Raw genomic sequence first — 25,918 nt, forward strand, 5'->3', positions numbered from 1 at the left:
CCAGCACTCACACCAGGATCATGTCCGCTGGTGCCCTCCAGCACTGACCCTGCCAGAGTATGTGGGGTCAAGGAAAGAGCATCCCACACATAGGGCCGGCAGGTACCTGTGCCAATAGGGTAATTCTTGGGCACTGGGAAATCCAACCTTGCTGCCAGGGCTGGGGGAGGGGTTTGGGGGGTGGTGGTGGTGGTGGTGGTGATACAAGCTCCCCACCGGAAACAGTGATAAACAATCCTTTTGTAAGGGGGCCGCAGTTTCATGGATTAAAATTATTTTTTTCAATCTTTAGGATCCAAGCCACTATCCCAGCCTGGGCCAACCCCCCCACCACTACTCCCCCCCCCCCCCCCCCCACCCAGGTGAAGCCCATTTCCGCCCTTCAGGAAGTTGTTAACCCTCTCACTCAGCATACCAGCTTTCAACCTTATACTAGATACCCATGAGGCCGAGGGTGCGTAAACATCATCTGACACAGGTGTACAAGAAAGTTTCTGCCCCTTATCTGGGTATCTGGGTCCTGGTAGGGTTTTGCGGCCATTCTGGTGGACTCATACCAAAGTTATTGTGGGAATCCACCAGAGCAGCTGAGGAATTTTGCACACATCCACCACCCCCATATCTTTAACAAGCCAGGACCAATATACAAGCTTTTTTATCAACCACATCAGAATACCCACAGAAGAATTCTCATCCACAATGAAGATGATACAACTCTGAGCCTGCATGAACGAAAGGATAGTTTCTGCAATCTTCTTCAAAATTACTTCCAACGAATGTTGCTCCTCAAATATTAGAGTTGCAAGATCAAGTAGAACCTTGTGAAAGAAAGGATTATTAATAAATAAATAATGCGTAGTTATTTCTTCACACTTATTAAAGTGACCAAAATACAACAAGTCATATTTTTTAATGTTCTAATAAAAAGGAAAACCCCCAAAAGATAATATTTATCAAGTTGTGACATGGAGTAAGTATTTCTCTTGTATTTATGTGTAATGACATTGTAAATGCATTAATGAAAATTTCCTCAGATCAGTATTTCTAGTGAAATCGCAAACACATTCAAAATGAAAAGATTTATGACTTTGTAGTAGACATCAAACAGTGGAAATCTTCATGAATGCATTTACAATATTCATAACAGAGACTAGAACAATTCTTACCCATATATCTTTAGCTGCAACTGACTCACAAACTTGAATCTTTTGAATAATTTTGAACCATCAGGGCAGTTTGCTAATGATCTACTGCTCTATAATGTTCAGAAGAAATATATTCTTGATGTTAGTGCCTGAAATCTGTGACCACGTTAACATTAATTTTTATATCAGTAATTGGGGTTAACTTTGAACTTCATTGCCTGGACGGTTATCTGGCAGAGCCGATCGCCCGCTCATTGTAGAACCCGTCCGATTTTCATTCCGTTGATTTTAATGGAATGGTGCCAGCATGAAGCACTGTCGTTTTTGAGGGTCAGGCCCACATGTCGCAGGTGGGCTGCAGGCACCAAATGGGCAGCTTGCTGGCTCCGGGCTGATGCAATATCAGTTGGCCCAGAGAATGACTTGGCCGGTAGAAAGCTAAGTCTGTTGGGGGGCGCCGATCGTCGGGCGGGTGGGGGGGGGGGTTGGGTGCTGCTGATCGTTGGGGGGGGGGAGGGTGACCTGGGCAGAAGCAGCCCAAGTTATTCTTGTGGAGCTTGGAGCACTCCTGCTACTTCTGGTCCTACAAAAATAATTATAAAACCCCTGGGAGAGCCACTGAGAATCTCCCCCTAAGTGTTTGTTTGCTAGCATCATATGGTATAGTTTCAGCCCCTATATTTTTTCTCTTTTCTGTTCTTGCTCTGATTTTCTTTATGTTCACCAAGGTGAGGGATGCCAATGTTGGAGGACAGTTTTTTCTACATTCTGCACAAAGTTGGAGTGAAGTTTATCATCTCGGGCTGCAACGCAAATCGGGCAATAGCAAGTCGGCAACCTGTTCTGCACTCTGCCCGATCTCCTTGTCTATTGACTACACTATCACCTGTTTTGCTTTACTGCTGAAGACGAATTCCACCCGAGTATCAACATCAAGAACTTCAAAATCAAATAGAGTAAAGCTATCTCTATTTTGCCCAACAATATATCCTAGTCTCAGAAAAGCACTCCTGCTGCATCAGTGTGAATTTTAGCACATCTGGCATCAGCCATCCTTTTGGCCTTTCTGAGAGAGATTGCCAGTTCAGTGGCAATGTGCTGAACAGTAGGCAATGTGTTCAAACCTAAGTTCCAGGGGTGAAATGGAAATGTGCTAACTCAATCTACCTCTAGCTCTTCCCAAAAAGATACATTTGACTGTATTAAAGTGTAGGACCTTTAACAATATACCAGCTGATTTCTTGGGATAGCAAGGCTGTAATGTATAGCTGCTAATCTAGCCTGTCTCATTAAGACCACTGCTTAGGTACCTCCTGTGTGGAAGTGGTCTAAATAGGAATACCTTGAAGACAATTACAGGCTAAGTACTGTTGCTGTTGGCAGTTTCACCAGATTAGCAGCTGTGTGGCTCCTGTCCTTGGAGAGAAGTCAGGTTATATGAAGGTCAGGAAATGACTGATTTTCTTTGTCGTATATATTTTTGCGGGTGTTCAGTTGTTGCTTGTTAGCGTTTTGTGCAAACTGTAACATCTGGGGTCTCCGTGGCTCTTTCATCACAGTTATGGTGGACAAGTGGGGGAACCCCCACAGAAATTCACCCCCCACCCCCAGTGTCCAGCAGATGTGCTGATGCTGAGCTCCTTCAAATATCACTTTAGTGCATGTCAATACCTGGTTGCGTCTGTTTTCAAGCAATGAGGTCTCATACACTTTAGCTTTGTGGAGGACAATCCCGCAGAACGTCAAATAGGCAGCAAAATCCTAAAAATAATTACAATAATAATACTGCACAATGGAACTCAACATCAGCAAAATACAGATATTATATGAACTTGATTTCCACTTTCTAACTTTTCCTGTTGTATAACTTAAAGAAGCCAAGATTAAGACTTGGACCACAGGAGAATCAGTTCATTTAGTAACTAACACAGAAGAATAAAACACAATAGCTACCTTAACAAGGCTCTAATGTCTAAATAATTATTAATACATTAGATAAGCAGTATTAGTTAGGTAGTAATGGGGATTTGACAGCTTCGCTGTAGGACCAAACCACAAATGGACTTCTTCAATTCAACTACATATTCTCAGTTACAGCCAACAGTATGTTTATTATTGCTATGCAGTCACAACTAGAACGATTTAGGTTTCTAGCAGAGAATCTTATTTATTCAATTTGTAACATTTATACAGCCATTGCACCTACGCTGGCAGTTTAATTAATTCTAACATTCACTACAGCAGCAACAGCAAGTATCCTCAATCAAATTCAACTAGCTGCCAATTAGAAATTTCATCTTAAGCTAAAATTTATGATCTGTTAAAGGCTAATGATCATCTTAAATTTTCAGTAAAACGTATGTAGCATGTTTTTTAGTTTTCTTTTGAGAGAAGAAAGTATAGAGCTTTAGGATGGTCACAAATGAACACAAAATGTGCTGATCCTACATTCCTATGAATGTCATTTTCATGCATTTAAAAGCTGATGTCTACATAAAAATAATGTATACAGGGATACAGTGTGTGTGGTAAATGTTCATATATGATCCGAAGTTCTACCTTTATATTGACTTCAAATCTTTTGTGTTAATTCCCAAACTTAAAACCTTGCAAATGGTTTACACTCTTATCCCCTTGAAAATGGTATTGAATTTCACAGTAAACATTTTTCATTTGTTTGCTGGCAATTTGTTTGGTAAGAAACGTTTCTTCCTTTTCTTATTTTGCCAAAAATATCAAATCTCAGAAGATGTATTACAATTCACTGACGTTATCAATATTATTCTTTTTAGTTTATAATTTACAATTATGTGCAATCAGGTAATCACATGTGAGTGAATACAAAAAACATTTCTGATGCCGCCTAAATGTGTAAAGTGATCCTGAAGCATGTTATTCATCTATAATGCTGAGTTCTTCATTCAATATTGAGACAAATATTATTCTACAGAATAAAAATTATATACAGGCCTTGTGAAATTCACACACATAAACAAAATTAACAGTATTCTATAAAGGTACTGAAAATTTTAAGTAATTAACTATCAAGGAATATAAAAAGAAATGGTAAAGTATTCTACAGACACATAAATAACAAATGAAAAATCAGTATAGGGATAGGGCACTAAGGGATGCACAAGATAAACTCACAGGTAATGACAGCAAAATGGCAGAATTATTGAATAGTTACTTTGCCTCAGTATTTACTAGGGAGACTAATAAGGTGGGTATGGCATTAGAAGAGGAAGTCAAAAAAAGGTATAACGACATTTAAGATAGAAAGTGAGGAGATAATCGATAAACTAATCAAACTTAGGATAAAACCCCTGGTCCGGATGGATTGCATCCGCGCATATTAAAAGTTAGGGAGGTGATAGCAGAGGCACTAGTACATATATATAAAAATTCATTAGGAGAGGGAATAGTGCCAGAGGCCTGGCGGACAGCTAATGTTATTCCTATATATAGAAAGGGAACTATGGACCAATTGGCTTAATGTCAGTGGTAGGAATGATAATGGAATCTTTACTCAAAGATGTAATAGAAAAAATCTAGAAAACAAAAATATAATAAAGAATAGTCAGCATGGATTTCAAAAGGGAAAGTCATGCTTGATCAACCTTATTGAATTCTTTGAAGAAGTAATAGAAAGAGTAAACAAGGGTAATGTAGTAGATGTAATATATTTAGATTTTCAAAAGACCTTCGATAAGGTGCCACATTGTAGACTCATGACTGAGGTTAGAGCATGTGGAGTCAAAGGACAGGTAGCAGAATGGATAGCAAGCTGGCTACAAAACAGAAAACAGATATTTGGGGTTAAGGGTAGCTACTCAGAGTAGCAAAAGGTGGGAAGTGGTGTTCTACAGGGATCTGTGCTGGGACCACTGTTGTTCACAATTTGCATCAGTGATTTGGACTCGGGAATCAGAAATACAATTTCAAAATTTGCGGATGACACCACATTGGGGGGTGTAGTTAATACAAAGGAAGAATGCGTTACAATGCTACAATGCAAGAAGACATGAATAAACTTGCAGGATGGGCATGTAATTGGCAAATGAATTTCAATATAGATAAGTGTGAGGTGGTGCATTTTAGTAGAAAGAATAAGGAGGCCACATATTGCTTGGATAATAAGTCTAAATGGGGTAGAGGAGCAAAGGGATCTCGGGATACAGATACACAAATCATTAAAAGTAGTGACGCAGGTTTATAAAGCCATAAAAAAGGCAAACCAGGCAATGGGGTCCACTTCTAGAGGGAGAGACTTGAAAAGCATAAAAGTTATGTTAAACTTGTATAGAACCTTGGTTAGTCCACACTTGAAGTACTGTGCACAGTTCTGGTCTCTATATTATATAAAGGATACAGAGGCATTGGAGAAAGCGAAAAAAAGATTTACAAGGATTATACCAGAACTGAGAGGATATATTTATCAGGAAAGACTAGACAGGCTGGGGCTCTTTTCTCTGGAAAAGAGAAGGCTGAGGGGCGACCCGATAGAGGTCTTTATGATAATAAAAGCGTTTGATAGGGTAGATGTAGAGAAAATGTTTCCATTTGTGGGGGAGTCCAAAACTAGAGGCCATCAATATAAGATAGTCACTAATAAATCCAATAGGGAATTCAGGAGAAATTTCTTTACCCAAAAAGTGGAAAGAATGTGGAACGCGGTACCACAAGGAGTACTTGAGGCAAATGGCATAGGTGCATTTAAGGGGAAGCTAAATAAGCACACAAAGGAGAAAGGGCATGTTGATAGGGGTAGATAAAGTAGGGAGGGAGGAGACTCATGTGGAGCATAAATGCCAGCACTGACCAATTGGGCCGAATGGCCTGTTTCTGTGCTGTAGATTCAATGTAAGCCAATATAACTCAATGCAATAAAAGATTGCATTATATATCGCCTTATCATATCTCAAAAATGTCTAATGCATTTCACATATAATGAATTATAATTTGCATGCAGAAGAACAATTGAATGAATTTGGTTGAGGGAGGAATGTTTTCCAGGATACCAAAGGGGTGATTCCACAATCCAACGCTCCCAATGGGAAACAAAACTCGCAGATAGGAGATCTGAGGCAATTACAGGTGAGTAGCTCAAGATGTGCTCCCTTTGTATGGCGCTCCTTGCTGGGAGCTTCAAACCTCAAAATCATCTTGGTAAAACAATTCTCTGCTCTTTTTTGAATCATGCTACAGGATCTTTAATACCCACCTGAAACACCGGAACAAGCAAACAGCACCTCACTTTAACATTTCATCTCAAGGAAAACATCTCTTAGAATGATGCATTCCCTCAATACTGTACTGAAGTGTTAGCCTCCATTATGTAATCAAGTATTGGAGTGTAACTTAAAACTACAACTTCTGACTCAGAAGCCAGTGTGCTATTAACTGAGACAAGCAGACACGGATAAAGACTGAAAAATACTCCTGCTTGCCATTTAATTTTGATGTATAGGATCCCAATTGGCTGTAGTGGCCCCCAGGAATAAACAGCCCAGCAACAGTCACTGTCCAGGTTCACACTAAAAAATGCCCATTTGAGCAAAGCACTAGGTGCCCATCAACACCGTGGAACTCTACCTCAGCATGATTCACTGCTTTCAAGTGTTGAGTTAAAAGGAGAAATTTAGAGAAGGAGAGGAAAGAAAATGGAAACCAATGGAAGTACTGGTCATAACAGGCCTATTAACTCCAAGGAATTACTTATAGAAACCTAGGGATGTACTAGTCTTGATAACATTTTAGGCTCAAACATAACTACTGAGACTACACTGGCAAGTAGTATTGCAATCTGGTACAACTCTATTTGAATGGAAGTCTCCTTTAGCAAACTTAATTTGTTGCAAAAATAATGACACAAAACATGGAGGCTCGTTAACATCAAATTAGTAGTTACAGTGTATAATGCAACAGTGATAAATAGTAGATTAGACACATCGAATAATGGAACAGCACATCACACTTTTAAAATTCGTACAAAATAAAAAGTAAGCTGCTTTCAGAAAAAAAACAATTTCCTTCTTTCCTCCTTTTAAGAGCATAAATTAAATCTACAAATATTTGCTTTCCTCTATTTCGCTTTCTGGTATGCAGAGATACAAACAAACCTTACTCATTTACCAAAAAAACACATCTTGCATTGATACAGCAGTTAATTAATCATCCGATTCTTGTGCAGTGATAAGGTAATGATCTATTTGGCATAATATTACTGCAATATGTCTATAATTAGGAAATTAGTCTCCTGCCCTGCTCTTCTTTACTGCATTATGTAACATAATTCCTTTTCATTTAAACAAAACAAGATTAGCTTCTCAAAACAAAATAACCTGAATAGATAGAATGAGTAATCAACCTTAAATCGTTTCATTTATTTTACCTTCTCATCTTTTTTGGTGAATGTTTCATTTGTTCCACATTTCTTGTTGATTGCTTGGGCAACACCAACAACCTGGTAAGACAGAAATGCTTAAATAGCAACCAAATACAGCAATGTGCACAGTAAATCTAAAGAAAGTTAGCACCTTTACATTTGGGAGTCTAAATTAACAAAGGATACAGAGATTCATGTAATGTATTACTATTTCTGATTCCACTATAATTATTACATTTGATTTGGATTGTAACAGAATTTATGCGCCTTATATTCAGAAAACGTATAGATGAGCTGCCAATTGAGCCAAACTGACTTTAAGGTTACTAGCAGTCTGTCGGTGATTCAGAAGGACCTGGCTGACATCTCTCATTGCTCTTCTTTCTTAAAAAAACAGAAATAAAGGGGAATTCCCATTGGGATATCTACTGTCCCAATATTGTGGACATACCAAAGCACTTGCCACAAAGTCTCCTGACCAACTAAGTAGAAATAGGAAAGAAACAAAAAGAAAAACAAGAAAAAAAGGTTCATAAATAGCCTCCAAATGCTGCTACAAATCTTACTGTAGGGTTCTTTAAATGCACTTCTGTAAACAGCACATCTTAGCAATTCTGCAAACACATTATATTTGGGTGGTTAGGTGACTGAGTGCTATACTGACGTAAATGCTGGGAAAACTCTGTGGATGTCTAAATGACATCATCAAGCCTAGTTTTAATGTAAAATAATTACAAGCTGGTGGGCATACTGGCCCCACTACAAAACTTGGCCAGGAAAATGGATGGGGTGTCAATCGGGTGGAAATCTGGCGTAACAGATCTCCACCTATTTTTCTGATCAGTTATGCCTGCTTTCTATCAGTTAATCAGGTATAGCCAATCAGAAAATCTACCTTACTGATCTATATAACTAGATGCTATGGTAATAGAAAAAAGAAGCAAAGAAAGAAGTTGCATTTATATAGTGCCTGTCATGTCATCAGGACATCTCCAAGCATTTTACAGCCAATGAATTGGTTTTGAAATGTAGTCGCTGCAGTTGTGTGCAGGCAAACATGGCAAGGTCCCTCACACAGCAATCAGTTGAATAATCAAGTCATCGGTTTTGGTGGTGTTGGTTGAGGGATAAATATTGGCCAGGACATATTTTACTCTCTTATTTAATAGAAAGATAAAGCATTGAAATTTCAAGAACAAGTTACAAATAATTGCTCTTATCTAATCTATGTATTTATCCAAAGTGGGTGAGGATAGCATTCAATCAAATTAACATCATTCTCGCACAATAAATCAAACACAGATGGAAACAGGCACTTAACTCCTGAAGCAGGTCAGTTCCTCTATTGTATGCTACAACTGCACAAGACATTAATAGATTCTTTATATAAATCTTTTTTTCTCTGCAGATGTGTCTCCTATATGAAAGCACATTTTGGTCTGAGCACTAACAACCAATATCAGGAACTCACAAAACCTGACTTCAGAAATATAATATCACAACAACAACAACAACAACACATTTATATAGCGCCTTTAACGTAGTAAAACGTTCCAAGGCGCTTCACAGGAGCGTTATCAAACAAAATTTGACACCGAGCCACATAACGAGGTATTAAGACAGATGTTTAGTCAAAGAGGTAGGTTTCAAGCAGCATCTTATAGAAGGAGGGAGAGGTAGAGAGACGGAGAGGTTTAGGGAGGGAATTCCAAAGCTTAGGACCTAGGCAGCTGAAGGCACGGCCGCCAATGGTGGAGCGATTAAAATCAGAAGAGGCAAGAATTGGAGGGGCGCAGAGATCTTGGAGGGTTGTATTGCTGGAGGAGGTTACAGAGATAGGGAAGGGCGAGGCCATGGAGGGATTTGAAAACAAGGATGAGAATTTGTAAATCGAGGCTTTCCCGGACCGGGAGCCAATGTAAGATCAGCGAGCATAGGGTAATGGGTGAAAGGGAATTCGTGCGAGTTAGGATACGGGCAGCAGAGTTTTGGATGAGCTCAAGTTTATGGAGGGTGGAAAATGGGAGGCCGGCCAGGAGAGCATTGGAATAGTCCAGTCTAGAGGTAACAAAGGCATGGTTGAGGGTTTCAGCAGCAGATGAGCTGAGGCAGGGGTGGAGACGGGCGATGTTACGAAGGTGGAAGTAGGCGGTCTTGGTAATGGAGTGGATATTACATGCAGTTATTATTAAGAATTTTTATTGATTGAGAACTTCAGTAAAACCCTACAAAGACAATTTAGCTTGGGACTAACTTTATTGTACCCCTGGGTAGAGATACACTCAAAGATCTTCCTGCAAAGATCTCACTAGCTTTAACTCACACTCTTGTTACCAGGAAAATGTTACCAGAGAATTGGAAGTGCTTCGTGATCTGATTTAAAGAAATGCAAGAGATAGCAACCCTACTAAGCAAAACTATAAGCTTTCAGATGAATAAATCACACTTTTATTGGAGCTTAGACCAGTACATTGAACTATTACTGCTACCTCCTAAAATCTGATGTATCTAGATTTACTGAGAAGGTCACTGACTTTCCTTTTCAAATAAATAAGATATTGGGTAGATTTTCATCTTCACCACCTGGCTGGCAATCCGGCAGAGCTGATTATCCAGCTATTAAAGAACCCACCCAATTTTTATTCCATTGATTTCAAAGGCGTGATGGGTGAGTGGGACTTGGTGCGAAATTGGATAAGGGCAGTAGAGCTTTGGATGGGCTGAAGTTTATGGAGGGTGGAAGATGGGAGGCCAGCCAGGAGAGCATTGGAATTGTTGAGGTTGAAAGTGATAAAGGCATGGATGGGAGCTTCCAGAGCAGATGGCCTAGGCATGGGCGGATGCAGGTGATGTTACAGAGATGGAAGTAGGCAGTGATTCTGATGGAGAGGATTTGGGGTCCAAAGCTGAGCTTGAGACAAGAAGGAGGCAGAAGTTGCAAACAGTCTGGTTCAACCTGAGACAGTGGCTGGGGAAGGGGATGAAATCGGAAGGAGGGACTTGGAGTTTGGTGTGGGGGCTGAAGACAATAGCTTTGGTCTTCCCAATGTTTAACTGGACAAAATTGTGGGTCAGCCAGGAGTGGATGTTGGACAAGCAGTCCGACAATACAGAGGCAGAAGCAGTGCAGCACTCAAGAGACATGGCGGAGAGGTAGACTTGGGTGCCATCAGCATAGCTGTGGAGGCTGACCCAATGTTCTTGCTTGAAGTTGCCAATTGGCAGCATATAGATGAGGGATTGAGGGTGGTTTTTTGAGGAGAGGGTGATGACAGAAGTTTTGAAAGGGAGTGGGTCAATACCTGAAAAGAGGGAATCATTTACAATGTCAGTTAGCATGGGGCCAGGGAGGGAAAGTGGGTGGTCAGCAGTTTAGCAGGAATGGAGTACAAGAGACCAGGCTCTCATGGTCAAGATGAGCTCGGAGAGGGCATGAGGGGAAATAAGAGATAAACTAGAGAAAGGTGTGAGATCAGAGCTGGGGCAGGGGAAAGCCCTCCGAGGAGTTTTGGCTTGGTAGGTAAGAAGAAGTGGGGTTTGTGGTAGAGGCAGCTGAACAGATGGTCTCAATCTTAGTGACAAATAAATCTGTGAACTCCGCACAGTTGTTGGAGTGGAGGGTGTTGATTGTATCCATGTGATTTATATCAATTAGTGTTAATTGTATTCAGGTGGTGCTTATCAATTGGGAACACTCTTGTATCCATTATAAAAGAACTGATGGAGGGTGTGGGGTGGGTGTGATGTGGAGCTCTGTGGATAAAGGTGTGGAAGTAACTGAACACTAGGCTATAGTATTTGCTCCTTCACCACCTGGCTATCCAATTTACAACAGAGGGGCTTAAGGAGACTGCTGGTAGTGGAGAAAAAAAAGCCGTAAAGGACTGTTTTGATAGAGGAGAGCAAAGCCTGATGTGGCCTGCTTGAGGTGGTCCAGCTAGATCTGGCGCTGGATGGCTAAACTAGTACTGCACCAGATATGCTCAAGTCGGACTTTAAGGAAAGAAGCTGGGAGCCAAATAAGGGAGAATGGCCAGGGTGGGAGAAAGTAATGGTTTTATTAGGGATGAGGGAATGGTTGAGTAGAAGTATTGTGCTGAATGGAGGGTCAAAGGCTAGATAGTTGGGAGTTTGTAAGTAACTTGGGGGAGAGTTCATTCCAGGTGTTGACACAGAAGGAAGTGGTTAGAAAGGGGTATGGGGTTGTGGCTGGTGAGAGATACAAGTAAATGGTTGAAGATGGCCTTGTCTGTGACTGAGACAATGGAAGTTGAAAAGCCAAGATCAAAGGCACACAGGAACAGCAGTTGGACATTCAACCTCTCGAGCCTGTTCTGCCATTCTATTCATGGCTGATCTGAATCTCAACTCCATTTACCTGCCTTTGCTCTATATCCCTTGGTACCCTTAACCTAATGAAAGTCTATTGATCTCAATCTTGAAAATTTCAATTGACCCATCATCTATAACCTTGGGGGAGTGGCAGGGAGAGTTCTAGATTTCTACTACCCTTTGTGTGGGGAAAAAGTGCTTCCAGATTTCACTCCTAAATGGCCTAGCTCTAATTTTAAGTTTACACCCCCTTCTTCTAGATTCTCCCACCAGAAGAAATAGTTTCTCTGTATCTACCCTATCAAATCCTTTATCATTTTAAAGACCTCAACTTTCTAAACTCAAGAGAATACAAACCAAGTTTATGCAACCTAAACTCATAATTTAGCTCTTTATGCCCTGCTGTTAATCTGGTGAGTCTGCACTGTACCCCTCCATGGCCAATATATCTTTCCTGTGGTTCGGTGCCCAAAACTGAACATTATACTCCAAATAGGGTCTGACCAAGGCTCTATTACTTAAACATAACTTCCTCACTTTTGTATTCCAACTCCCTTGAGTTAAAGGCCAACATTCCATGTCTTTTTGATTATTTTTTTGTACCTGTGCACTAGTTTTTAGCAATTTGTGCACATTGACACCCAAATCCCTTTTTCCTCTTCAGCTCCTAGTGTCTTGCCATTAAGAAAATATTCTGAATTATCTTTCTGGGATACAAATGGATGACCTCACACTTCTCCACATTGAGCTTCATCTGCTATAGTTTTGCCCACTTGCTTAATTAGTCTATGTCCCTTTGTAATGTGTGAATGTCAGAAGGGGACAGTTTCAGGTTTGGCATGCTTCCCGCAATTGAATAGTTTACCCACGCTCATTGAAGACTCACTTAATCTGTCTATGTCCCTTTGTAACTTCCTGCTCCCATCTACACAACTTAATGTGCTTCCTAACTTAGTGTCACCTGTAAACATTAATATACAACTCTCTATTCCTTCATCCAAGTCATTAATATACATGGTAAAAAACTGAGGCCCCAGTACCCTGGGGAACAATACTCGTCACATCACACCAATCAGAGAATGCTCCCTTTAATCCTACTCTGTGTCTCCTACCTTCCAACCTATTACCAACCCATGTCACAAGATTACCTCCAATTCCCTGTGCTTTCATTTCTGCTAATAATCTATTGTCAGGAACCTTATCAACTACCTTCTGGAAGTCCATATGGACAGCATCCACAGACACTCCCCAATCCACCATGCTAGTGACCTCCTCAAAAAATTCAACTAGATTTGTCAGGCATGTCCAACCCTTCACAAAGCCGTGCTGACTCTTTTATCAGCTCATACTTGTCCAATTGCTCAGTTAAATTCAGCAGGACTCCGCATCCCTGGGATTTCCGGGTTTCCTTGTATCCCTTTGTTGCTTTTTATACTCTCGATCCATTGGATTTCTACTTTTTCTTGCATTTACGTAATCGTTTTCTTTTAGCTTGATACTGTGTCTTACCTCATCTGTTGGCCATGTTTGCTTAACTACACTGGGGAAAGTGACTTCCCTTGACATCAAGGGAGTCTTTGCCTTTGCCAAATATTATTTTGAATACTTCCGACTGTTTGTCTGTACATTTACCCACTAACAGTTCATTTCTCATCCCTTCAAAGTTTGCCTTACTTAAATTTAAAAGCTTGGTTTGAAACGGATGGTCAAGAATATGGGTAGAAGAGTTTATAGGGAGGGAGAGATTATGGGACGATGGGAGGGCAATGAAATTCGAGCAGAGAGGGCAAGTGAGTTTAGATTGACATTGAGGTCACCGAAGATGAGGAGTCACACAGTGCAGAGGCTAAGGGAAGAAAGGAGGGAAGATATCTTGGTGAGAAACATGGAGTGGGGATTTGGGGGAAGCGGTAGAGAACGAAGATTTTAACGGAGATATGAAATGGGTGGAACAAGATGAGGTACTCAAAGGAGATAAAGGTACCAGAGAAGTAGGGGGAGAGACCAAGGTGTGATTTAGTAATAAGGACCAGACCGCCACCACGGCAGTTTTGGCAGGTGGTGGAAAGTATAGCCAGGTGGGAAGGCTTCAGTAAAGGGCAAGCTGTTGTCACCCATGAGCCAAGTGTCCGTCAAAACTATGATGTCAATGCAATCATCCACAATAAGGTCATGGATGGCAAGGGCCTTGTTTGCAAGTGAACGGACATTCCGGAGGGAAATGCAGAGAATATTGATCTGCTGGCAGAGTCGGAGGGGGTAGTGGTGTAGTGGTGGATGAGGTGTTTAGGACAGGAAGGAGATTGGCAAGATTCGCCCCCAGGAGGCACACTGGGCGGCAAGGTTGGCAAGAAGGTGGGATGGCCTATTGACCTTCACTGTCTAGATTTACTTACGAGCAAATGGCATTTGGTCAAGGTATCAGAAGGCTGCTGGCGCCTATGGAGTTGAGCTCTATCCCAACAGAAGTTAGCAACTTCAGCAGAGGAAGTAAATTGCCATCATTTAAAAAAAATATACAAAATTCAAAGCCTCTTGCACAATTCAGTTTCTTACCAAAATACACTGTTTTTCATAAATTTGACACATATTCTTTTTATTTGCATAGGCTGTAAACAATTTGCTTATATATCATGAACTGTAACCAAACTTTTTAAAAATAATAAACTGGATAAACGTTTAAAGGATTTAAAGAGGAACTCTACCAATATTGTATTTTTTACATTAATTATTAATAAGAAATAGTTCCTGCTTTACCATCTGATTTTCATTTAATTTGTTTCATTGTGTCTTACAGACACTTTGGATTGCTTTCAAATTGAGTGCTAAAATGGCAGTATGTAACCTCTTGTGCATTATGCATTGTGAGTTTTCAGAATAAATTGTCAATGCTATTTCCCTGATGGTGTGATTTTCAGCATTTTGTGATAATGGTCTTTATCTACTGTATTGTTCAGTGATAACGACCATATGGTCAGAATTCACCCATTTCTTTGACAATTATTCTAAAGACTCAGAGCACTTCTGCCCTCACCCCTTCCCCTCCCTCACAGAACCACGATAGGATCCCCTTGTCCTCACCTTCCCTACCAGCCTCCACATTCAACAGATAATCCTCCACATTTTCTACATTCCTCCAGCGCGATGCCACCACCAAATGCATTGTCCCCTCCCCTCCCCTCTGCGACACCCTGGTCCACTCTTCCATCACCACTAACACCCGCAAAGCATTTCCAGCATTTTCTGTTTTTACTGCAGCTTTTTTGGATGGAAAGGGGATCTATTTTCATTTTTTTTTATTCGTTCATGGGATGTGGGCATCGCTGGCGAGGCCAGCATTTATTACTCATCCCTAATTGCCCTTGAGAAGGTGGTGGTGAGCCGCCTTTTTGAACCGCTGCAGTCCGTGTGGTGAAGGTTCTCCCACAGTGCTGCTAGGAAGGGAGTTCCAGGATTTTGACCCAGCGACGATGAAGGAACGGCGATATATTTCCAAGTCGGGATGGTGTGTGACTTGGAAGGGAACGTGCAGGTGGTGTTGTTCCCATGTGCTTGCTGCCCTGGTCCTTCTAGGTGGTAGAGGTCGCGGGTTTGGGAGGTGCTGTCGAAGAAGCCTTGGCGAGTTGCTGCAGTGCATCCTGCAGTACATCGATTAATTACATTAATGGTTTTCCTTTACAAGAATGGGATACTTTTGCCTAGGTAAACCACAACCACTGAAAACCCAATTGTTTTGTTTATAATGTGAAAAAAAATTGATCAGCAGCTACGTTGCAAATTAAATTGGTGTAGGGAACATTCAGCTGACAGAGTGTCCATATTGAAAACCACTATTCAAAAATTCAGCTCCATCCAGTTTAATGTCAGCATTGAGACAATGTCAACATTACTGAGGTCCTTGCACGAAGCATGTGGGGGCACTCTTCCTGTATCTCTTTGCAGATAAGATAAATGTAATACCTATCAGTTAGAGGGACTTGTAGTAGATTTCACAGTTTGAAATCAGAAGCAATGCTATTATGTTCAGTTTACTGTTAAATTTTATGATTTTCAAATTTGTTTTAAATTCTCTGCATTTGAGGGCTCCTAAAATGTTAAAATCTATTTGATCTGTAGGTTTTGCAAGCTCCCAAGCCTACCCATCTGTTACACGATACCTCATTTCTAAAATAATTTTCTCTTGTACAGCACTTCACTTTGTAAAGATTTCAGCTAACAAAAGTTCCACCTTATAAAAGTGTTCTGAATTAGCAATAATTTGCCTGAATTTCCACAAAAATACATGAAACATACATTCTTTGCTCTAGTTCTGTGACATGGCAAATTAAATATAGGGTTCTAAATGGATTAGTAACTGACTAAAGTAACTGACTAAATCTACCAAGCAGCATTTACTCACCGAGAATCCTGCTCACCAATGCTCAGTTTGGGTTCCGCCAGAACCACTCAGCTCCAGACCTCATTACAGCCTTGGTCCAAACATGGACACAAGAGCTGAATTCCAGAGGTGGGGAGGGGAGAGTGACTTCCCTTGACATCAAGGCAGCAAGAAGTGTGGCATCGAGGAACCCTAATAAAACTGAAGTCAATGGAGATCAGGGGGAAAACGTTACAGTGGCTGGAGTCATAACTGGCACAAAGGAAGATGGTAGTGGTTGTTGGAGGCCAATCATCTCTGCCCCAGGACATCACTGCAGGAGTTCCTCAGGGCAGTATCCAAGGCCCAACCATCTTCAGCTGCTTCAGCAATTACCTTCCCTCCATCATAAGGTCAGAAGTGGGGCTATTCACTCATGATTGCACATTGTTAATCTCCTTTCGCAATTCCTCAGATAATGCAGCAGTCCATGTCAGCATGCAGAAAGATGTGAACAACATGCAGGCTTGGGCTGATAAGTGGCAAGTAACACTTGTGCCACAAGTGTCAGGCAATGACCATCTCCAACAAGAGAGAGCATAACCCTTGACATTCAACGGCATTACCATTGCTGAGTCCCCGACCATCAACATCCTGGGGGTCACCATGGACCAGAAGCTGAACTGGACCAGCCACATAAATACTGTGGCTACTAAAACAGGTCAGAAGCTGGGTATTCTGCGGTGTGTGATTGAATAGTTTTCACTTGCCTGGATAAGTGCAGCTACAACAACACTCAAGAAGCTTGACACTATCCAAGACAAAGCAGCCCGCTTGATCAGCTGCCCATGAATTGGCTTGAACATCCACTCTATCCACCATCAGCGTACATCCCAAGAATGAATAAAAAAATAGAAATGGATTTGTAACCAGTTAAAGTCATAATGGGGGGAAATGATGAGTGGGGTGGCCCACCTGTTTCTGCTATGCATAAATAATGAGTGGGCTGCCCCAAAGGTCCCTTCTGTTTCTTGCATATGAAAATAACGTTAAGTACAATCTCAATGCATGGTAGTTAAATTCACAGATGACGTAATACAAGGGGAGACTGTAGACTCAGAGGAGGCAGTGAAAAATTCTCAAAGAGAGCTCAACATGGTTTGTACTTGGGCTGACCAATGGCAAAATCATATCTCGTTATGCAGTACATTGCATTTCGTTTGTCAAGATAGGGAAATGCAAGATAATGCATAATGGAATTAAAAATAAGAGGCACATATACTCTGTGGGTGGGATAAAACTTGCCAAAAGCAATTTGAAAGTGACCTAGCAATGTTAGATCACTTGTTGCTCATCATGTTAATATACTGTGAGGCAGCATAAACAAAAGAAATAGGATGCTGGACTATATTGTCAAAGCAGTTGAATTGAAATTCCCAGAAGTCATGTTGAAGCTGTACATTGCTCTGGTCAGGTCACACCTGGAGTACTGTGTACAGTTCTAGTCACTAGAACATTAAGAGGCCATCATGACCGAAAGGCAGTGCCGCATACAGTAACAAAGCTCAGCCCTGTGCTTCTTATATAGCTGCACAACTCAGTCATAAATCATACTGTGACAGTAAAAGACATATTCACCTCCTCTTTGTGGTTCTTTATTGGCATGGATAGAATACTCTGCGTCTTGTACCCTGTGATCTGGTCGATCTCTGCATTGAACCTGGGATCCTGTGAGGGTCATAGAACAGATCTGTAAGATATCATCAATATTTGTAAAGAACTGCAAATATATAAAGTAATAGATAAACACAAACTGAGCTTTTGACTTTGGATTGTTCCCATCTATGTGTATTTTGAGACCTTTAGTCTACCACTTGAAAGGTGGGGGAAAATACAGCAGCCATGACATTCTTCTCCCTAAAAGGATGATTAGCTTTGCAGATGCTTTTTCATTACTTGTTCTTGGATTTTCATAATTATGTTAAAAATGCTTTCTATTAGAAAATAACTACCTACAATGCAGCAATGTAGCACCTGCTGTCAAATGAAAATGATGTTTGTTTATTACGGTAGTTGCTTAAACTGGCACTCTCTTGATCTTGCTGTTTCTAGAGTATTTTTGCACTTTAATGCTTGTGCAGCATCTTTGTAACCAGAAACAAGTAATATGGATTTAAAAGCCAATAACACAGATGGAGACTATAATTGCAATACGTTGGTCGTTCTCTCACATAAAATTTACCTCACTTTTATTAAAGTTCTTGTTTACTCTGTGTTAAAAAAGAGCTCATCTTCAAATCATATTAATAGTCAATGATTTAAAGTTAGTTTTAATTTTTAAAAAACTTGAAAAAATGATTCTGCTGTTTGGTTTTATCTCTTACACATCTTACACATTTTTTCCCTTAGTTATGATGAGCAGTATGATGACTTCACAATACCGGCTGCAAGAATCATCGAAAGGTTACAGCACAGGAGGCCATTCGGCCCATCGAGTCTGCTCCGGCTCTATGCAAGAGCAACCCAGCTAGTCCCACTCCCTTGCACTATCCCCGTAGCCCTGCAATTTTTTTCCTTTTAAGCACTTATCCAGTTCCCCTTTGAAGGCCATGATTGAATCTGCCTCCACCACCCCCTCGGGCAGTGCATTCCAGATCCCAACCACTCGCTGTGTAAAGAAGTTTCTCCTCATGTCACCTTTGGTTCTTTTGCCAATCACATTAAATCTACGTGCTCTGGTTCTTGACCCTTCAGTCAACGGGAACAGTTTCTCTCTATCTACTCTGTCTAGACCCTTCATGATTTTGAATAATACTGATAACATACCAATAATAGTAGAAAATCAAGGGCCAAAGGGGAGGGAGGAACTAAAAACAATCACTATCACTAGAGAAAAAGTATTAGGTAAACTAATGGGTCTAAAGGCTGACAAGTCCCCTGGACCTGACGGCTTGCATCCGAGTGTCTTAAAGGAAGTGGCTACAGAGACAGTGGATGCATTGGTTGTAATCTTCCAGAATTCACTAGATTCTGAAAAGGTCCCTGCAGATTGGAAAACCGCAAACATAACAAACCTATTCAAGGAGGGAGTGAGACAGAAAGCAGGTAACTATAGACCAGTTAGCCTAACACCTGTCATTGGAAAAATGCTAGAATCTATTATTAAGGAAGTGGTAGCAGGACATTTGGAGACTCATAATACAATCAAGGAGAGTCAACATGGTTTTATGAAGGGGAAATCGTGTCTGACAAATTTATTAGAGTTCTTTGAGCAAGTAACGGGCAGGGTGGATAAAGGGGAACCAACAGATGCAGTATATTTGGATTTCCAAAAGACATTCGATAAGGTGCCACATAAAAGGTTACTGCACAAGATAAGAGCTCATGGTGTTGGGGGTAATATACTGGCATGGATAGAGGATTGGCTAACTAACAGAAAATAAAGAGTCGGGATAAAAGGGTCATTTTGAAAACGGCAATCTATAACTACTGGGGTGCCGCAGGGATCAGTGCTGGGGCCTCAACTATTTACAATATATATCAATGACTTGGATAAAGGAATAGAGTGTGCTGTGGCCAAATTTGCTGATGATACAAAGATAGGTGGAAAAGCAAGTTGCGAGGAGGACACAAAGTTTTTTTTTATTCGTTCATTGGATGTGGGCGTCGCTGGCAAGGCCAGCATTTATTACCCATCCCTAATTGCCCTTGAGAAGGTGGTGGTGAGCCGCCTTCTTGAACTGCTGCAATCCGTGTGGTGAAGGTTCTCCCACAGTGCTGTTAGGAAGGGAGTTCCAGGAGTTTAACCCAGCGACGATGAAGGAACGCCAATATATTTCCAAGTCGGGATGGTGTGTGACTTGGAGGGGAACATGCAGGTGGGGTTGTTCCCAAGTGCCTGCTGCTCGTGTCCTTTTAGGTGGTAGAGGTTGCGGGTTTGGGAGGTGCTGTCGGAGAAGACTCGGCGAGTTGCTGCAGTGCATCCTGTAGATGGTACACACTGCAGCCACAGTGCGCCGGTGGTGAAGGGAGTGAATGTTTAGGGTGGTGAATGGGGTGCCAATCAAGCGGGCTGCTTTGTCCTGGATGGTGTCAAGCTTCTTGAGTGTTGTTGGAGCTGCACTCATGCAGGCAAGTGGAGAGTATTCCATCACACTCCTGACTTGTGCCTTGTAGATGGTGGAAAGGCTTTGGGGAGTCAGGAGGTGAGTCACTCGACGCAGAATACCCAGCTTCTGACCTGCTCTTGTAGCCACAGTATTTATGTGGCTGGTCCACTTAATTTTCTGGTCAATGGTGACCCCCAGGATGTTGATGGTGGAGGATTCGGTGATGGTGATGCCGTTGAATGTCAAGGGGAGGTGGTTAGATTCTCTCTTGTTGGAGATGGTCATTGCTTGGCACTTGTCTGGCACGAATGTTACTTGCCACTTATCAGCCCAAGCCTAGATGTTGTCCAGGTCTTGCTGCATGCAGGCTCGGACCGCTTCATTATCTGAGGGGTTGCGAATGGAACTGAACACTGTGCAATCATCAGTGCACAACCCCATTTCTGACCTTATGATGGAAGGAAGGTCATTGATAAAGCAGCTGAAGATGGTTGGGCCTAGGACACTGCCCTGAGGAACTCCTGCAGCGATGTCCTGGGGCTGAGATGATTGGCCTCCAACAACCACTAGCATCTTTCTTTGTGCTAGGTATGACTCCAGCCACTGGAGAGTTTTCCCCCTGATTCCCATTGACTTCAATTTTACTAGGGCTCCTTGGTGCCACACTTGCTCAAATGCTGTCTGCAAAGGGATACTGACAGGTTAAGCGAATGGGCAAAAATTTGGCAGATGGAATATAATGTGGGAAATTTTGACGTCATCCACTTCGGGAGGAAAAATAAAAAAGCAAAATAGTATTTGAATGAAGAAATATTACAAAATGCTGCAATACAGAGGGATCTGAGTGTCCTCGTACATGAAACACAAATAGTCAACATACAGGTGCAGCAGGTAATCCGGAAGGCAAATGGAATATTGGCCTTTATTTTGAGGGGGATGGAGTATAAAAGCAGGGAAGTCATGCTACAACTGTGCAGGGTGCTGGTGAGACCACACCTAGAGTACAGCGTACAGTTCTGGTGCCCTTATTTAAGGAAGGATATATTTGCATTGGAGGCAGTTCAGAGAAGGTTCACTAGGTTGATTCCGGGTATGGAAGGGTGGTCTTATGAGGAAAGATTGAACAGGTTGGCTCTATACTCATTGGAGTTTAGAAGATTGAGAGGAGATCTTATTGAAACATATAAGATTCTGAGGGGACACGATAGGGTAGATGCTGAGAAGATGTTATCCCTCATGGGGAAATCCAAAACTAGGGGGCATAGTCTCAGAAGGGGTCGCCTGTTTAAGACGGAAATGAGGAGGCATTTCTTCTCCCAGAGGGTCGTGAATCTATGGAATTCTTTAGCCCAAAAAGCTGTGGAAGCTGAGTCATTGAATACATTCAAGGCTGGGTTAGACAAATTTTTGCTCAGCAAGGGAGTCAAAAGTTCTAGGGAAAGGGCGGGAAAGTGGAGTTGAGGTAAAAATCAGATCAGCCATGATCTCATTAAATGGCAGAGCAGGCTCAAAGGGCCAAATGGCCTACTGCTGCTCCTATCTCTTATGGTCTTATGGAATACCTCTATCAGATCTCCTTGCAACCATTTATGTTACAAGGAGAACAACCCCAGCTTCTCCAGTCTAGCCACGTAACTAAAGCACATCTTTCCTAAAGTGCGGTGCCCAGAACTGGACACAAAACTCCAGTTGTGGCCGAACCAGTGTTTTATCAAAGTTCATCATGACTTCCATACTTTTGTACTCTATGACTATCCAAAAAGCCCAGGATCCCATATGCGTTTTTAACCGCTTTCTCAACCTGCCCTGCCACTTTCGATGATTTTTGCACACGGATCGCCAAATCTCTCTGTTCCTGTACATCTTTTAGAATTGTGCCCTCTAGTTTATATTGCCTCTCCTCGTTCTTCCTACTGAAATATATCACTTCGCATTTTTCTGCATTAAATTTCATCTGCCAAGTGTCTGCCCATGCCACCAGCCTGTCCATATCCTCTTGAAGTCTATCACTATCCTCCTCACTGTTACCTCCCTTCCAAGTTTTGTGTCATCTGCAAATTTTGAAATTGTGCCCTGTGCACCCAAGTCTAAGTCATTAATATATATCAAGAAAAGCAGTGGTGCCAGCACCGACCCCTGGGGAACACCACTGTACACCTCCCTCCAGTCTGAAAAACAACCGTTCACCACCACTCTCTGTTTCCTGTCACTTAACCAATTCTGTAACCATGTTGCTACTGCCCCCTTTATTCCATGGACCGCAATCTTGATGCCTACCACACGGCACTTCAAGAAATGCCTTTTGAAAGTCCATATACACCACATCAACTGCATTGCCCTCATCTACCCTCTCTGTTACCTCATCAAAAAAACTCTATCAGGTTAGTTAAACACAATTTGCCTTTAACAAATCCGTGCTGGCTTTCCCTAATCAATCCACAAGAGTTAAATGAGCAGGTGAAAATTTTATTTTTAAATAGGTTGTGAATCATTTTTTTTTATAAAACCAATCTCAGCTTCAGAAAAAAATTCTGAAACATGAGCTAAATCTGTATCCTTTCAACTGATCATCTAATTGATTATTGAATAGTCAGGAGCAGTTCCAATTAACATTATTTGCGTTAGTTACTTGGTGTGCTTTTCTATTCTATTGTTTAAACAAAGACTTAATTATTAAAAATTAATATATTTTTCTCATGAATGATACAAACTGGTCAGACAAATATGTTGAGAGTGGGGCAGCAAACATTGATAGTCACTGATTTATTGGGGCTGTTTTTATACATTCTTCTTTCATTCAGTGTACAGATCTAAAACACTCGTAAAGATATTGCCTGGAAGAGTTTGGCTATTGCTAAGAATTTAAGTATTTCCATGATGCAATTCAGAAAAAAAATCTGTAAAGTCTGCTGTAATTTAAAGGGAATTTACAGTACTAGGATAGATAACCTAACATTTTGGACTGGATTCAGTGCTCTTTAGAGACAGTTTCAAGACTGAATCATTTGTTTATTGCTGGGTAAGTCATTTTGCGATCACTGCAGGCACACAGTCTCCCTGTAGGGGTGATCTTTAAAATCTCTGATCATTAAAATCAAAACTAAATATTATGATTTTCTTATTTTAATTCCCAGCACACTTTGAATTACCAAGATTTTTTATATTTATGTGCAGTTCTCCCATTCTATTTCATTGTATCAATCAGTAGAAATGTTCAGAATTTTTTTCTTTTAGATGTTATATGAAAAGATACCTTTCTTTGATAACAAAATCAACAGTTAAAAAAAATGCAACTGCACCATGTAAAACTGCTATATTGAGCTTGGTGTTAAGAAGAAAAATTACCATTAGTGAAATCTGAAGTAATTAAGCCAAAACCCTGTGCTACAAGGAAATTGAGCTAGTTACATACCTTATATGCATCCTTAATATTCAGTGGTTCTCCTGTAGCTGCTACATATCCTACAATTCCTTTGTTCCACTCTAACCGGATACAGTTGTTTGAAGCTTCTTCAGGGGTGGAACCTTCAGCAACATCAAAGAGCCGACTGACAAGAAACTTTTCATTTGAGCTGTCCTCATGCACCAGGAAAAGTGAATACCTGTCAGCGGCAATAACTTCATTGATGTGGAGAAAGATTTTGTGACAAAGTGCTGTGACATCCAAATGGCTGGAAATATCTTTGACAAGTTCTAAAAGTCTGGAGCACTGATCGTTGACCATTGAAGCCTCACAGCCAACTTTATGGAGTTTTAACGACATCTGTTCCTTTTTATCTGAATCAAAGACAAACGTTAAACCCCCAACAGAATCTTTAACAAGGATGGGTCTGAGGGGTCTGTCGAATTCTGAAGCAGAAATTTTCCTGGTAGGAGTCCCAGGAGTGGCACTCTCTGGTCGGGACATTTGATGCACCGGGCTGAGATCTCTCACAGTTTCATTTGTAGTGGGAATAGTGTGCACTCTCTCTGCAAACCATGCGTTGACCATCTCCCTGTGAAATATAAACATATGACCTCATGGAAAACCGAAATGCTGTTTATTTCTGCCACCACTTACTCCTCAAGGGCTGTTGTGAGAAACTTTGCATGGAATATGAGTATTAGTATTAAACATTAAAAGAGAGTTCTTTAAAGTAATACAGTCTGCCTGGATGAAATCACTAATCCTCAGTTAAGTCTCTATTCTAATAGATGTAATTAAATTTTGTAAAAGTCAGCTCCACATATATTCTTTCAGGACTGTGTGCCAATCTGTCCATAACAGATGCAGTGCAGCAATGTTCAGGTTCTATACTGAAACTAGAATTGGAGTATCTGATAGGATGCAAGATAGGTACATGGCCTGTTCTTAAATGACATTATGATAATTGGGTCAGGTTGTGTGACTGCTTGAACCCACAGCTCCTTTCTTTCTGCGCTGGACTGGGTCAATTAAATTACTGAAGTTCTGGGGTGATTTACTAAAGGCTATATTCTAGGAAGAGAGTGAGGTAAATAAATGTGTAAGAGAGAGAGCAGGGGAATGAGAAAATGTGAGACTAGTATAGACAGTGGGGGTAATTTGGGCAATAGCATAAAGCCGTCATTTGAAAATCGGGAGAGATGTATAATGTGCAGCTGATTCGATATTGCCTGCTTTACACTATTGCCCAAAGACAAAATTACCTTTAGTGTGGGCGAATGAAACAATAGGTGAGTGAGAGTGAGGAAGTGAAGGAGCTTGTGTGCGTGTGAGTGATGGTTTGAAGAAAGTCAGTGAAGGAAAGTGTCATAGAGAATTGAAGACAGCATGAAAGAGTTAGTAAGAGAGGGTGAGGGAGGATGGGAAGATACAGTGAGTACTGAATGTGTGAAGAGCATTGAATGATTGCACCAGCGCATGTGTGACAAATCATGTGCACTGAGAGAGTGAGTGGTTGAGGATAAAATAAGTGAAGAGTCAGGGGCAAAATTGGTCTTTGGCAGGAGCATAAAATGGGCAATAGTTTATAGACTCAATTTTACAGCCTGCCTGGTTTTCTTTTCCATTGACTTCAATTTGTTTTGCACACCCACCAAAGACCAATTTCACCCCCAGAGAGTAAAAGTGGGAGGGGATGACATGTTTGCCAACTGTGGGAAACTGTCCAGACTTCACTCATTTGGGTTGAAACTGGACTTGAGCAATGGCCCAAAATGAGTGATAGCAAATCAGCAGCCCGTTTTTCTTTTCAAAAGAAAATCGGGCAGGGTGTAGAATGGGCTGCGGATTCGCTATTGCCTGTTTTGGGCTACTGGCGAAGACCAATTTCACCCTAATTTCCTCTTCGTAACATGCTGAAAAAGTGAATTTAATGAATAGGGAATTGAGACAACAAATCCACATGATGCCACTCTATCGATAGGATGTTAGTTGCACCAGTCAGCTCTGGATTTCACTTATTCCTCTTTCTTCCTCACTCTTCCTCCCTGAGTCTCCTTATCTTTGTTTCTCTTTGTAATGTGCTAAAACACATCTGAAACGATGTCCAAAGCAGCAGATGTTTGCTCTCTGTAAGTGAAAACATTCACTGTGAAGCAACAATCTCAAAAACTTGGATTTATT

At 41.1% G+C, this 25,918-nt stretch overlaps 1 protein-coding gene across 1 annotated transcript in view; it reads right to left on the bottom strand.

The window, feature by feature from the left end:
• The window catches only part of pde5ab (phosphodiesterase 5A, cGMP-specific, b), a 137,102-nt gene that overhangs the window by 69,720 nt on the left and 41,464 nt on the right, over nucleotides 1-25,918 (bottom strand). The window contains exons 2-6 of the mRNA XM_067990869.1: nucleotides 23,744-24,326; nucleotides 17,861-17,950; nucleotides 7,540-7,611; nucleotides 2,817-2,906; nucleotides 681-818 (exon numbers count right to left, since the gene is read on the bottom strand). Of these exons, the coding sequence (XP_067846970.1) occupies nucleotides 681-818; nucleotides 2,817-2,906; nucleotides 7,540-7,611; nucleotides 17,861-17,950; nucleotides 23,744-24,326 (973 nt within the window). The remainder of the gene's footprint in view (nucleotides 1-680; nucleotides 819-2,816; nucleotides 2,907-7,539; nucleotides 7,612-17,860; nucleotides 17,951-23,743; nucleotides 24,327-25,918) is intronic.

This window comes from Heptranchias perlo, chromosome 1, assembly GCF_035084215.1.
Source record: "Heptranchias perlo isolate sHepPer1 chromosome 1, sHepPer1.hap1, whole genome shotgun sequence".
NCBI lineage: Eukaryota > Metazoa > Chordata > Chondrichthyes > Hexanchiformes > Hexanchidae > Heptranchias > Heptranchias perlo.